The following is a 15,487-nucleotide window of genomic DNA, read 5'->3' as shown; positions in this document are numbered from 1 at the left end:
CTCATTCAAAATTTTTACCCTTTAGTGAAAAATCCAAACCTATGCCTTTCTCTTGCTTTGTATTTGTAAAATAAAACAATAAAGGAAGAGAGGCCAAAGTATGTTAAAGTAGGAACTAGTGAGTAAATCATTATTAAATAGAATAATAGTATTTTAATTGAAGTTTCAAAAGTAGAAAAATCTGAAGAAAGGTTATTAAAACCAGAAAAATGAGATATCATTTTATTTTTTGGAAGTACGGGGGTTAAAACTCAGGGCTTTGTGCTTGTACTTTAACACTTGGGCCATGTCTCTAGCCCTTTGTGCTTTCATTATTTTTCTTAATATGCTTTTGTCTAGGCCAGCCTAGACTGTAATTTACCTATAGATGTTTCCCATACAGGATAATAGGTATAAGCTGAGTATTGATTGAGATAGGGAATCTCACATTTTTTGCCTGGTCTGACCTTGAACTGTAATCTTCCCAGTAGGATTATAAAATTGTGTCAATGTGCCTGGTTGGCCAACATTTCATGTTTTTTTTTTTTTTATTTTGCTTATGTGGTGCTGAGGAATCGAACCCAGGGCCTTAGGCATGCAAGGCAAGCACTCTACCACTGAGCCATCTTCCCAGCCCAACATTTCATGTTTTAATTATCGTTTTGTCTAGTTTCTTGTCTTTAAATGAACTTTAGAATCTCTAGTTTCATAAAGTAGTAAGAGTAATTCTAAAACAAGACTTTAAAACCATAAAAAGCTATATAAATTTAAATATAATCTATATAAATCATAAACTTAAGAGTTTAAAAAGGGTAAAATAATGTATGAAAGTACTTTGTAAGATATAAAATGACATAAAAATAAAGAGGGAAAATGGGCAAAGATAATATTTACTAATGAAGCATTTATTTTCTCCAAAATTTAGCAACTAAAAATCCTCAATAGTGGGCTTAAGAATAGGATTCTAATGGGGACATCCTATTATATAGTACCATGCTGAATTTAGTTTTCATTCATACGTTCAGTATTTCACTTTAATCTATGGAAGCAAAAATCAAAACCATCAAATAAATTATAGCAACTTTAAAATTTGGGGAAAGTGGGAGGGGAGGGGGAAGGCTGGGAAGGGATGTGAAGGGTAAACAAAGGAGGAGGCTGCAATGCTTGGTAAGAAATGTATGCATTATCCTGCCCATGTAATTGTAACCCCTCTGTACAGTATGTTCACAAATAAAATAAAATATTAAAAAAAATTTGGGGAAAGTTGAATCACCTATGCCAACGTGTGCTTCTTGTATCATGCTTACATCATTAGCACCATCGCCAACAGCCAATGTAATTGGTTTCTCAGGTGAGATTTTTATCAGTCTTATTACCTGAAAGACACATAATAAATTCTTTATGATAAAATTTCAATTTTCTTTTACCTGTGTGTTATTTATCTGAAGTAACTCTATAGTAAGAACAGTAATAAAATATTTAATACAATTAAGATAATAATAAGCATTGAAGTATTTTTCAGACAGTAACCTACATTAAGAGTTTTAGGAAAAAAAAAGAGTTTTAGGAATACTTTTCAGAAATATCATAAAAATGCAGTACTAGGTTTGAATTATAAAGACTATTTTAAAAAATCAAACAATTAGTAAATTATTGTGAAAAAAAGAATGCACCTAGTGAACTTTGGATAAAATTTTAGGTTTACAAAACTTTCTGATAGAAGGGATACCAAGTGTTTTGCCTGATAATGAACAAAACCTAAAGTTAAAAAAAAAGCTAGTGGCTCACACCTGTAATCCTAACTACTAAAGAGACAGATCTAAGAATTGCAGTTCCAAGTCAGCTGGAGCAGAAAAGTCAATGAGACTCTTACTTCTGAATAACTACCAAAAAAGCCAGAAGTGAAGCTTTGAGCAAAAAAAGCTCTGGGATAGTGCTTAGGCCCTGAGCTTAAGCATCAGGACAAATACCAAAAAAACAAAAAAGGGCTGGGAATGTGGCTTAGTAGTAGAATGCTTGCCTAGCATTCATGAAGCCCTGGGTTTGATTCCTCAGTGCCACATAAACAAAAAACAAAACAAAATACCCCCCCCAAAAAAGTATGAAATTCAATGAAGTCCAAACAGCTTTCTCTGAAACTCTTGAATGTTTACATTCTCTCTCCGTCCTTCTTTTTTTTTTTTGTGCTAGTTCTGGGGCTTGAACTCAGGGCCTCGGCATTGTCCTTTAGCTTTTTTGCTCAAGGCTAGTTAGCACTCTGAATGTAATTTTATATACAACACAGGAATTAGCTTTCTTTATCTCCAGTTTTGGTCTGGATAGGCTAGGATACAAATTATAATGTAGTCATCATAACCAAATTTCCTAAAACTTAAAAAAATTAAGTGGCTACTTTATTAGATTTATATATGTGTAACAATCAGCACTTAGATGTATAGTGCCAAGAATATTTGTGAAAGATACAGCTTAAGATCTCAAATTCCAAATACAGAATGACATATAATTTGAATAAGCTCTCATTTGCATAATAGGTTTTTGAAATTTAAACTTCCTGTAAACAGCCTCACATTACAAATTAAATGGCTTTCAACTTTTTTGGTACCAGTCCTGGGGCTTGAACTCAGGACCTGAGCACTGTCCCTAAGCTTTTTTGCACAAAGCTAGCACCTGCCACTTTAGATATAGTTCCACTTCCAACTTTTGGTGGTTAACTGGAGATAAAAGTCTAATTTTCCTGCCTAGGCTGGTTTCAAACTGTGATCCTCAGATCTCAGCCTTCTGAGCAGCTGAGATTAATTACAGGTGTGAGCCACCAGTACCTGATTTTGTTTTCAACTTTTTACTAGGGGCCTTAAATAGGCCCCTAGTAAAAACTGAATAGCTACCTCTAAGAATAAGCAGGGATCAACAGAACCACCTAACGTTTCTGTAATTCAAGTCTCCTAAGATCCTTCACTAGCTAAGTAACTAATTTGGATAATTATCAAAGTTCAAGTTGTTTCAGCTGCTACCAAACAGAGACTTTCTGGAATATGAGTATTTGAAACTTCAGTATTTTTTCTGAGCATTCCAGAGTATAATGTACATAGGTGACAATTCCCAAAAGACAATTCCCTAATAAGATTCATACACTGAGTAACACCAAATAGAACTATGTAAGGTATTTAAAGAACATACTTTAAAGAATATATGTCTGTCTGTCTGTCTGTCTGTCTGTCTGTCTGTCTGTCTGTCTGTCTGTCTATCTATCTATCTATCTATCTATCTATCTATCTATCTATCTATCTATCTATCTATGTGAACTCAGGGCTTGGGCACTGTCCCTCAGCTTCTTTGTGCTTAAGACTAGTGCTCTACCACTAGAGCCATAGTGCCATTTTTGGCTTTTTTGAGTAGTTTTGTGAAGAGTCTCATGGAAACTTCTCTGCACAGGCTGGCTTCAAACCACGATCCTCACATCTCAGCCTCCCGAGTAGCTAGGATTATAGGTGTGAGCCACCAGTGCCTGGCTTTTAAAGAATAATTTTAGAACTAAATGTCTGTGGCCTTTCTTACAATATATACATACTTTTGCTTTCTGCAGGGGTGCCATACGACAGCACAATACAGCTGAACAATTTCTGCAGACTTCCATAAATAATTTTTCATGTTCCCTGAGTGCAAGAGATAAGCTGGTCCCATCCACTACCAGTCCATGCTGAATCACATGATCCTCAGTGATTCTAAAGAAGAAAAAATAATTAAAATAATCATATCCTCTGTAAGACCCTACTCCACTCCCATCTCTATCTCTAGTAACAGGATTGAGCTGATGGTCTCCTTCATGCTCAGCAAGTACTCTACCACTGAAGCCACACCCCCAGTCCATTTTGCTTGTCTCACTATGTATGGGCTACCCTCAAACTCACAATCCTCCTGCCTTTGCTTCAAGAGTAGATGAAATTACAGGTTGTTCTACCATGCCCAGCTTGTAAGTCATTTTATTCACATTCATAGAATAGTACTATTAAAGGACGGACAGTTCAAAATGGAAAAACTCAGTTGTACTACCTAAAGGTAAGATTAAACAGAACCAAGAGTCACTATAGGATGAGTAAAACACAGGATACTGAATTTTACAACGAAGTGTTACATAGAAATAGCAACTGTATTTTCTACAATGTGAATTGTAACATAATCTAAGATTATAAGAACAGAAAAAGAAACATTATTATTCAGTTAATTAAATTCTAATCTTATGTACAAGACACTATGTTGAAAATGAACTTTACAACTTTGCAGGGGGGAAGGGAAGAGTTGGGAAGATGGGGAGGAAAGGGATGGTAGGGGAAAAACAAAGGAGGGGGTAACAATGTTTGATAGATAATGGACTCATTACCTTGCTCATGTAACTGTAACCCCTCTGTACAGTAGTATCTTTACAATAAAAATATATATATTTAGCCGGGCGCTGGTGGTTCACACCTATAATCCTAGCTACTCAGGAGGTTGAGATCTGAGGATCGTGGTTCAAAACCAGCCTGGGCAGGAAAGTCCGTGAGACTCTTAACTCCAATAAAGCACTAGAAAACCGGAAGTGGTGCTGTGGTTCAAGCCGTTCAGTGCTCGCCTTGAGCTGAAGAGCTGAGGGACAGCACCCAAGCCCAGAGTTCAAGCCCCATGACAGACAAAAATAAAATTATATATATATATACACACACATATATATGTTTACAAATTCTAATCTTAAGAATATATGAAATCAAGATTATTCAGAAAAATCTATAAGCTAGATAACTGATGTTAAAAGATTGCCCTATAGTGGATGTAACATCAGATATTATGGTCAAACCTGAATAACCCCTATTTGTGGCCATATAATTAAAATAAGGGCTATTCAAAGTGTTGCCTGCTTACTGGCAGCTGGGCAAACTGTTGTTAGTAAATTAAGTAATTATATCATTAAGTGGACAATTTTGCTCAACTGTTTCCCCAGTGACCCCTTAATAATAAGACTTTCTTGATGAAGGAAGTAGTATAAAGATTTTTGAAAGGCAGTCTTCAAAGTAGTCCTGTGTTACATACACACCACAAAAAGTACCATCAATTTATAGGTTACTCCATTTTAAAATGAGAAGAAGACTACTAGGTGAGCAACAAGCTAGAAAAGCTGAAGATACACTGATTAAGACTTAGTCTTGTAACATAAAACCCTTTTATAAGCTGCAGGATGACTTTCATTATATGTCTAACTACTGTGTCGCACTGTAACTTAATACACGTAATAAACCATTCACTTTGCACCATGAAAACTCCAAAACATCTTTCTCTTCCTTAACCTGCAGGATCTGAAATCAACATCCACACTGACTGGCTTCTTACCTACTTAGAATCTGTGCTACTGTCAATGCCTTGAGCCTGATTTGAGTACTATCTAAGCAGTGTGCCTCAAAGGGAATAGTTACCAATAGTGGGACAGATCAGGGGCTGGGAAGATGGCTCAGTGACAGAGCGCTTGCCTTGCATGCCTGAGGCCCTGGGTTCGATTCCTCAGCACCACATAAGCAGAAAAAAAAAGCCGGAAGTGGTGCTATGGCTCAAGTGGTAGCGTGCTAGCCTTGAGCTGAAGAGCTGAGGGACAGTGCCCAGGCCCAGAGTACAGGCCCCACGACCAGACCCCCCCTTCCTCTCCCCCAATAGTGGGACAGATCAGACTGCTTTCCTCAGGACTCTCCCATGGCACATTATCTGATTTTCCTTTGAGTAGTCTTCATAAAATACCAATATGCTCTCACCATCTATGGGATATTTAAAATATGTGGAGGCCAGACCTGGTAGCTCATGCTTGTAATTCTAGCTCCTTGGAGAGACAAGCAGATTGGGAAGAACTAACAATTTGAGGCCAGCAAATGTTAGTAGACCCCATCTCAAGAAGTAAGTCAGGCATGAAAGTCATACCTTGGAGGCTTAAATAAGACTGAGGTCCCAGGCTACCCCATGCAAAAAGCCTACAGCTAAAAACATTGAAAGCATAGCTCAAGCAGCAGAGCACTTGCCTACCATTCTAGCAAACAGTAGGCAGCAGGGGCTCGTCTCTAGTTTATGTCACTGTTCCCCCATATTCTCCCATTTATCTCCATTATCCAGTTATACTTTATGGTAAGTTCCTTAAATATTCCCATCTCTCAGCTCCAGGACTTTGCATCTGCTGTCCGCTTTGCTTCCTGATGTCACTTCCCAGCTAACAGTTCGTCTCTCAGAGTTCATCCAGAGCTCTTCCTGATGTTGCTGGTCTCCGATGTCCTATGCTCTACTGCTTCTGTTGCTCCCTGAGTTACCATTTACTTCATAGGTCTATAACAGTGTTTACTTCTCTGTCTTCCCCATACCTACATCCTATGTGAACTAGATCCCATTAATATGACTGCTAAACTATAATGTATTTATGTTTTAATACCACAGAACTGTATCATAAGATTTTTAGGATTCATCTTTGACAATGTTGCTTCAAATAGGTCATATAGCTGACATCTCACTGCATTAAAAATACGCTTTACCATGTAATTAAAAAAAATAATAATCCATGGGGCTGGGAAGGTGGCTCAGTGGTAGAGCGCTTGCCTTGCATGCTCGAGGCCCTGGGTTCGATTCCTCAGCACCACATAAGCAAAAAGAAAAAAGCCGGAAGTGGCGCTGTGGCTCAAGTGGTAGAGCGCTAGCCTTGAGCTGAAGAGCTGAGGGACAGCGCCCAGGCCCAGAGTTCAGGCCCCACGACCAGACCCCCCCCCCCAAAAAAAATCCATACTCCACTAGGCCTTACAATTATGCCATTAAAGCCCATTTTTCTTTTCTTATTTTGTCATGACAGCTACACATTGACAATATAAAATAACAAAATGTCCTAACATGGGACACTCAGAACATTATGGAGTATAACTGTATGACTTGTAGAATACCAAACAACAGTATGAAGTGCTGAGAGAGGACTTCAGGTCTCTGCTGCCAAAACTCAGTTCATGCTGTAGTGATAAATTTATGTGGTTGTGTTCTAATCAAACTTCACAGACACTGAAATCTAAATTGTATGTAGCCATGAAACATTCTTCTTTGGATTATTTTTCATCCATCATCAAATGTAAAGTGATTTTTAGATAATGGACTAACAGTCAGTGGCAATGGGTTATATCTGACCTGGTATTATGGTTACTTAATTCCTGGATTGTATGATCCATAAACCTACAGCCTTACCTTCTGGCCAGCTGCCTCAATTGTTCGGCACATTCATTGTCTGATTTCTGGTTTATCAGTTCAAGGATGTTCATGGTTCTGTGAAAATGTCCACAGGATAAGCTCACACTAACAGCTGTTTCATGTTTATCTCCAGTAAGTACCCACACTTTGATACCAGCCATTCTCAATGCTTCAATAGTTTCTCGAACTTTATCTTGCAGTCTGAAAATACAATAAACAAAACTAGTTAAAGAAAACACTTTTCTCCTATATGTTTAGTATAAACTAAAGAGAATAGGTAAAGTCTGCACTAGACTTGGGAATGTTACAATATATCAATTTACCTGAAATTGAAACCCTCTAAGAAAGAACTAACAAACTGATTAGTGATAACCTGATTTATATAAAATCAACCAATTAAAATATACAACTTTGTGTTTCAAGAGTTTATCTTCAAAATTGATTTTTTTTTTTTGGCCAGTCCTAGGGCTTAAACTCTGGGCCTGGGTGCTGATCCTGAGCTAAGCAATACTAATTAAGCTACAGATCTACTTCTGGTTTTTTTCTGTGATTAATTGGAGTTAAGAGTCTTACAGACTTTCCTGTCCAGGTTAGCTTTGAACTGCAATATTCACATCTTGGTCCCTTGAGTAGCTAATATTACAGATGTGAACCACTGGTGCCTGGCTAAAATTAATTTAAGACCAAAATAACTAGGTGGTCTTCATAAACCATTTAAATAAGATCTCTCTACTTCTTCTCCAATCTTATACCCTCCCCTACCATCCCCTATCTTGCCCTGGTTCCCTTTCTTCCTTCTTCTTCCATCTCTGTCTCTATCAGTTAGAGACTGGACCCAGGGCCTCATGCATACTAAAAAAGCACTATGATGCTGGGCTATACCTGAAGTCTCTAGGAAGTCTTTAATTTCAAGTCAAAATGAGATCTGTATATGTATGTACCTATCTATAAGAAAGTTTCTCAAATTACTAGCAGCTAAAAAAAAATCAGACTGTGGAAAAAAGAAGGCTATATACCATATAACTTCAAAAGATTCTGAGAAATTTCAAGAAAATAAGAAAATGAAAATGTAGATTAAAAAAAGTATGTAAACATCCTTGTATCTAGGGGGTAGAAGAAAACATACATAATGATAAAAATTGTAGAAATCAACTTAATTCATAAGATTCAACTTAATTCAAGAAAAGCATTGAGATAATTACTGGGCAACCAAGACAAACTATATGGGCTGCAAAGAATTCATAATTACAAGACAGTACAACAAAGGTATTGATACAATTAGATACAATTACCTATAAAACACAGAAATTTCACAAAGGTAATATTTAATCCTATCAGTAAAGATCTTACTGGAGTGGGATTAATATCTGAGCTATACTTTAGGAATAGGTATCTAAAGATAAATAGAAAGAATCATCCACAAGGCATGGCTTTAACAAGGAACATGTAGCTGGTGTGCAGAGAACTATAGCTGGTGGAACTACTGAAACATAAGGTAGAAACATGAGGCTGGAGAATTAATGGACTGAGGAATAGTCTAAAATTTCAAGAGTCTAAATTTTCAGAAGAATCACAGATAATTGTTTTCCTTCATCTACTTCAATGTCTGGTTAAAACAAAACAGTATACATTAACTAGAAAAAACTAATGCTTTAATTCTCTATTTTGATTTTAAATATCATAGAAAGTTAATAATTTATTTCATACACTAGAAACACTTTTTGATTTTAAATATCATAGAAAGCTAATAATTTATTTCATACACTAGAAACACTTGTTAAGAAAAGATATGTTAAAATAAAGCAAAACAAAACAAAAAAGACACAATGACCATGGTGATACATAAAGCCAAGATGCAAATGGATCCAATTTCTTCTTTTTCTGGATATAATAATGTTCGATCATCATTCTCTCTATTCATTCTGCCACTAGTCACATATTCTATTTAAGTAGTAAGTGGATTTCTATATTTGAAATATTTGAGAAGATACAGATTAGGTCTATGAAAAATATGGTTTCACTCTTTAAGAAGGTTGGTTCTAGCCAGGTGCCAAAGGCTCACACTTGTAATCCTTGATACTCAGGAGGTGAGTATCTCAGTTTGAAGCCAGTCTGAGCAGAAAAAGTTGGAGACTTTTATTTCTAATCAATCATCAGAAAGCCAGAAGTGAAGCTGTGACTCAAGTGGTAGAGCACTAATCTTGAGCAAGAAAACTCAAGGATAATACTCAGGCATTAAGTACAAGCCCCAGGACTGGCACACACAAAAAAAGGAAGGCTGCTTCAGAAAAAAATTTCTAATGAGGAAGAAACAATACTAACTGATCTGAGTCTTACCTGTCTTCCACTGCTGTAGCTCCCAGTAGCATCAGATCTTTCTCTATGAACTGGAAGACGTCTGCCAATTTCTCTTCCCGTTGTTGCAAGGCAGTCCTGGCTTCAAATAGTCGTTTGTCTATTTCTTCATATTCTTTAGGTGTAAACTGTCTATAGGCTACACACAGAGTTCGTAGCCCTTTCTAAGGTTAAAAAATATTAAAGGCAAAAAAAAAACTCAGTACAAATTAACTAATGAAAGAAAAACAAAAAGGTTACTGAAATAAACTGAAGACCTGGCATTCAATATTAGAGCCTAGGAAGACCATAAAGATTACCTTTTTTATATTTTAAAACTATTACATGAAAATGCAAAGTTTAAGAATGTCAAAGGAAGGGACTGGGAAGGTGGCTCAGTGGTAGAGTGCTTGCCTTGCATGCATGAAGACCTGGGTTCAATTCCTCACCACCACATAAGCAAAAAAGAAAAAAAATGGAAGTGGCGCTGTGGTTCAAATGGTAGAGCGCTAGCCTTGAGCTGAAGAGCTGAGGGACAGCACCCAGGCCCAGAGTTCAGGCCCCATGACCAGACCAAAAAAAAAAGAATGTCAAGGGAGACAGCTTCAGGTTCCTATTTTAACTCAAAATCCTACAGTGGCTCATGCCTGTAATCCTAGCTACTCAGGCAGCTGAGATCTGAATATCATGGTTCACAGATAGCCCTCACAGCAAAATCTGTGAGGCTCATCTCTAATTAACTAGCACAAAACAGGAAGCAGTGCACAAGAGGTAGAATGCCAGTTTTAAGCAAAAAAGCTAAGACAGAATAAAAGACCTTGAGTTCAAGCCCCAGTACCAACCTCCCCCTGCCAAAAACAATCCACTTTTACCTGCTTCATACATTTCATCCTATGACCAAATTTGTCATTTCAAATACATCAGCCTTGTTCATTATCAAACAAGCTCTATTGCCTGGATCTATCAAATGAGGTTTATTTTAAATAATATATCTTCTGGGAGGGAAAAACTGGGAGAGAAAGAGGGAAGGGTGACATTGTTGAAAAAAATGTACTCTTTACCTGACTTATGTAACCTCTTCGTACATCATCTCTATAATAACAATTAAAAATTTAAAAAAATCTTCAGTAAACTAGAACTACTGAAATGTAGGGCCATGTCTGATTATGTGATTCTTTCTGCTCATTTAAAAAAAAAAATCTCTGAAATGAAGGACTGGTTGAGTGGCTGAAGTGGTAGTGCACCTGCCAAGTAAGTGTAAGGCCCTAAATTCAAATATCAGTAACATCAAAATGAATGAAATAATAACAATACTAATAAAAAAAACTCTGAAAGGCAGTATATGAAGCTAAAGGCTTATAACTATGTATATATGCTTTCTGTCTACCATGTATTTTTTTGAAAAATACACAATAAATGTTCTGACAGTGGAACTGAGAGTAGTTAGAAAAATATATGATAGTACTGTTTTTTTTAAGACAGTACTTTAAAACCCAATAGACAAAAATATTTTCTAAAAATAGTTATGAGCCATTAGTTCTCAATATATAAATTAATTTATTCTACAATAAATGCTTATTAAGCATCAGCTATGTGTTAGTACTGTTCTGGATATTAATACAGTGGTAAAGTTCAACAATGTCTCTGCTCTCACAAGTATTATAATGGGGAGATGAACTACATCGTCAACATTCATAAACAATGGAAGATAATAATTATAAACTAGTAAAAGGGATAGGTAAGAAGGGAGAGTGAATTATTGCTCTTTGTTCTTGTAAGATACCCCTACATTCTCTTTTTAATAAAAATATAATTAACATTCCACAAAATTCACCATTTTATTGAATTTATTAATTCCATGTTTTAAACTATATTCAGAGTTGTTCAATCATCACTGCTTACTAATTCCAGAGTATTTCATCACTCCCCAAAGGAATACATATCCATTAGCTCCTGGCAACCACTAATCTGTTTTGTCTTTCTCCCATCTGCCTATCCTGGACATTTCATATAAATGTCATATGTGGCTTTTTGTGACTGGCTTCTTTTACAGATCTTTTCAGGGTTCATCTGTGTTGTATGTAGCATGTATCAATACTTCATTCCTTTTAGTGTCTTGGTAATAATCCATTATATGGGTATATTACATTTTGTCTACCTATTGATCAGTCATCTGGGTTTTTTCCATTTGTGTCTATTACAAACAATGCTTATGAACATGCACATGTTAAGATCTTTTGTGTGGATGTTTTCAATTCTTTTTTGGGGGGAGTGGGGGGGTCGTTCATGTGGCTTGAACTCAGGGCCTGGGCATTGTTCCTGAGCTCTTTTACTCAAGGCTAGTACTCTACTACCCTGAGCCACAGATCCACTTCCAGTTTTCTGGTGGCTAATTGGAGATAGGAGTAGGAGTCTCACAGAATTTACTGCCTGGGCTAGCTTTGAATCATAATTCTTAGATCTCAGCCTCCTGAGTAGCTAGGATTACAGGTGTGAGCCACCACTGCCTGGCATGTTTTCATATCTTTTTGGTATTTACCTAGGAGTAGAATCACTAGGTCATATAGTAATTATGCTTATTTTTTGAGAAACTGCCAAACTTCTCACCAAGTACAATTCTATAATACTATTTTATTAGGTCCTCTTCAGTGAATCAAGGGCCTTGAACTGAGCCATATATACAACCTTTTTTTAATTTATTTACTGATTTATTTTAAGGAAAGCTCTTACTACACTGCTTTCGCTATTACTGAATTCTTGGATCCTTTGGTCTCAGTCTTTGTAGTAGGTGTAGCTGCAGGCATGCACCAAGCCTGGAAAAATTCTTTCTTTCCTACCCTTCTCTTCCCTTTCTCTCTCTAAAGAAAATACATGGTAGACAAAAAAAAGCTTATAAACATAATTATAGGCCTTTAGCTTCATATATTACCTTTCAGAGATTTTTTATTAGAGTTGTTATTATTTCATTTATTTTGATGTTACTGGGATTTGAACTCAGGGCCTTATACTTGCTTAGCAGGTACTACCACTTCAGCCACTCAACTAGCCTTCCATTTCAGAGCTATACCCCAGCCTCTTTTTTTTAAACAGCATAGTTGGGGTTGTACTTGCAACCAAAAGCGCCCGTTTTAAGAGGTATAAAAATATGACATTTTAGCAGATTAAAAATTGGTTTGTATATAAAGAATGTGAGCCAACACATAATAAAACATAATTACAAAATTCTAATAACTTGGATAAGTAACTTAAAAATAAATTCCAAAATCATTCAAAAATACCTTTCGAGTTTTTAAATAACAGAAGTTTGTACTCACCAAAGCAAATTCATCTACATGAATTCTAGTTTTTTCTATTTCTCCGCCTACACATTTAGGGAGAACTGACGATTCAGCTCCTTTAGCAAATAAAAGCTTCTCCCCTGAAAGGAGAGGAAAAAAAACAAAGCTCAATCTCTTACTATTAAGTAAATAAACAATCATGAAAATTTAGATTGGTTACCTGAAGGTGCCTGAACAATTACACTCATTCTCCTACGATCTGAATCAAATTCCAGAATATGGAGCAATTTGTACCTAAAGAAAAGAAGACAAAAATCTTATCTTTTAAAAAATGTGCAAATATGTGAATGGAATAATATATGAATATTTGGAAAGAGTAAAAGATGTTAATTTAAAATAAAACATTGGGGCTGGGAAGGTGGCTTAGTGGTAATGCTTCCTTAGCACGAATGAAGCCTTGCATTTAATTACACAGTATCATATACACAGAAAAAGCTGGATGTAGTGCTGTGGCTCCAGTGGTAGAGTGCTAGCCTTGAGCAAAAGCAGCTAAGGGACAGTGCCCAGGACCTGAGTTCAAGCCCCAGGCCCAGCACCAAATAAATAAATAAGTAACATTAATATCAACTACATTTTCATAAGGATGGGTTATGTATCATTAACAGGAATACTTGACAGAAACAAAAGAAACTGACTTAGAGTCATTACCGAATGACAGGCTTTACATGCCTTCTTATCATTTAACTTCAGTGAAAAATGAGGCTATTATAAAGATTAAGTAACTAAAGTTAAATAAGCGTGAACAGCAGAACAAGGACTGGAACCCAAGTCTGCCCAACTACATGGTTCAGTAAATAAAAAAGATAAGTGATTCTCAACCACTTTAACATATCCAACTAATGCAGCATACATACATTACAGCACTATGTCTGAACCTTGGTGTGTATAGAAAGAGGGGCACACAAAGGCTTCTCCAAAGGGCTGAAAAAGCATTTGTATGGATAGGTGAAAGAAACATGGCTTCAAAAACCTTCCACAGAATCTTTTTTTTTTATTGTGAAAATACCATACAGAGGGGTTACAATTACATGGGCAAGGTAATGAGTACATTTCTTATCAAGCATTGTTGCCTCCTTCTTTGTTTTCCCTTTCCATCTTCTCCCTTACCCCCGCCAAAGTTGTAAAGTTCGTTTTTCGACATAATGGTCTTGTACATCTCATTGTTGCAATGGGTCCACCTACATCCCTATTTAAACAATTTGTTTTTTCCCTTCCCCTCCACAAATTATACCAACATCAAATACAGTGAAAACGGGTTATACAGTGGGGGAGGGACATACAAAGCAACAAAGAAATCATCTTATAAATATGTTAGAAACAATCTCAAGAAAGAAAAAACATTTGAATCTTTCACTTAACATCAAGTTATCTGACTGTTTCTGCTTGTCTCTGACATATACTAGTAATTGCAAATAAGGGAAACCAGTAGTATGGAGGTTCCTCAAAAGACTCCACATAGAGCTCCCCTATGACCCAGCCATCCCACTTTTGGGCATTTACCCAAATGATCACAAACAAGACCATACTAAAGCTACCAGCACAACTATGTTTATTGCAGCATTATTTACCATAGCTAAGATATGGAACCAACGAAGATGTCCCTCAGTAGATGAATGGATCAAGAAAATGTGGTATATCTACACAATGGAATTCTATGCCTCCATCAGAAAGGATGACATTGCCCCATTTGTTAGGAAATGGAAAGACTTGGAAAAAATTATATTAAGTGAAGTAAGCCACAGACTTTTATACAATACTTTTCATGTCTTAAAGAAAAATACCACATTGAACAGGGCGCCAGTGGCTCACTCCTGTAATTCTAGCCACTGAGGAGGCTGAGATCTGAAGATCCTGGTTCAAGACTCTTATCTCCAATAAACCATCAGAAAAGCGGAAGTGATGCTGTGGCTCAAGTGAGAGTGCTAACCTTGAGATGAAGAGCTGAAGAACAGTGCCCAGGCTGAGTTTAAGCCCCATGACTGACAAAACAAACAAACAAAAAATCCCATCATTGAATGATGGTGTGTAAATTGATAAAATGAGCTCGCTCAGAGTCACCCACAGTAAAGCAGTCAAAGAATGGCCCCTACTTAGCATGAAAAGTATAGCTGGAATTAAAATCTGTTTGTAATTGATAAGCCTTAGAAGGTGTATACAGTAGGTATGGACTAATTAATCAGAGTGGAAATATAGGAAACAGACCTCTATTCCTTAAGGTTTAAGCATAAATTCTGGGCTGGGAAGGTAGCTCAGTGGATTAGTGCTTGCCTGGCATGCATGAGGCCCTGGTTTCAATTCCTCAGCATCACATACACAGAAAAAGCCAGAAGTGGGCGCTGTGGCTCAAGTGGTAGAGCACTCACCTTGAGCTGAAGAGCTGAGAGACAGTGCCCAGGCCCAGAGTTCAAGTTCGGCGACCAACAAAACAAACAAACAAAAAACCCAAATTCATAGAAAACATAAGGAAAATTGGATTGGGGTATAGCTTAATGGTAAAGCACAAGTCTAGCATGAACGGATTCAATTCCTAGTGCTGCAAAAACAAAATAAAACAGAACAAGAGAACAAAAAACAGGATAAAAAATTTTTCTTTATTCAGTGAGTAA

The 15,487-nt window shown here is 36.7% G+C and overlaps 1 protein-coding gene across 2 annotated transcripts in view; it reads right to left on the bottom strand.

Moving 5' to 3' along the window:
* Positions 1-15,487, bottom strand: part of Atp11b (ATPase, class VI, type 11B) — a 110,671-nt gene that overhangs the window by 31,005 nt on the left and 64,179 nt on the right. For both annotated transcript variants that reach the window (XM_013033060.1, XM_013033061.1), the window contains exons 16-21: positions 13,042-13,115; positions 12,858-12,961; positions 9,547-9,728; positions 7,207-7,410; positions 3,548-3,701; positions 1,253-1,355 (exon numbers count right to left, since the gene is read on the bottom strand). In XM_013033060.1, coding sequence (XP_012888514.1) covers positions 1,253-1,355; positions 3,548-3,701; positions 7,207-7,410; positions 9,547-9,728; positions 12,858-12,961; positions 13,042-13,115 — 821 coding nt within the window. The remainder of the gene's footprint in view (positions 1-1,252; positions 1,356-3,547; positions 3,702-7,206; positions 7,411-9,546; positions 9,729-12,857; positions 12,962-13,041; positions 13,116-15,487) is intronic.

This window comes from Dipodomys ordii, unplaced genomic scaffold (genome assembly GCF_000151885.1).
Source record: "Dipodomys ordii isolate 6190 unplaced genomic scaffold, Dord_2.0 Scaffold162, whole genome shotgun sequence".
NCBI lineage: Eukaryota > Metazoa > Chordata > Mammalia > Rodentia > Heteromyidae > Dipodomys > Dipodomys ordii.
The sequence above is the reverse complement of the archived record's forward strand: the minus strand, read 5'-3'. Positions and strand labels throughout refer to the sequence as shown.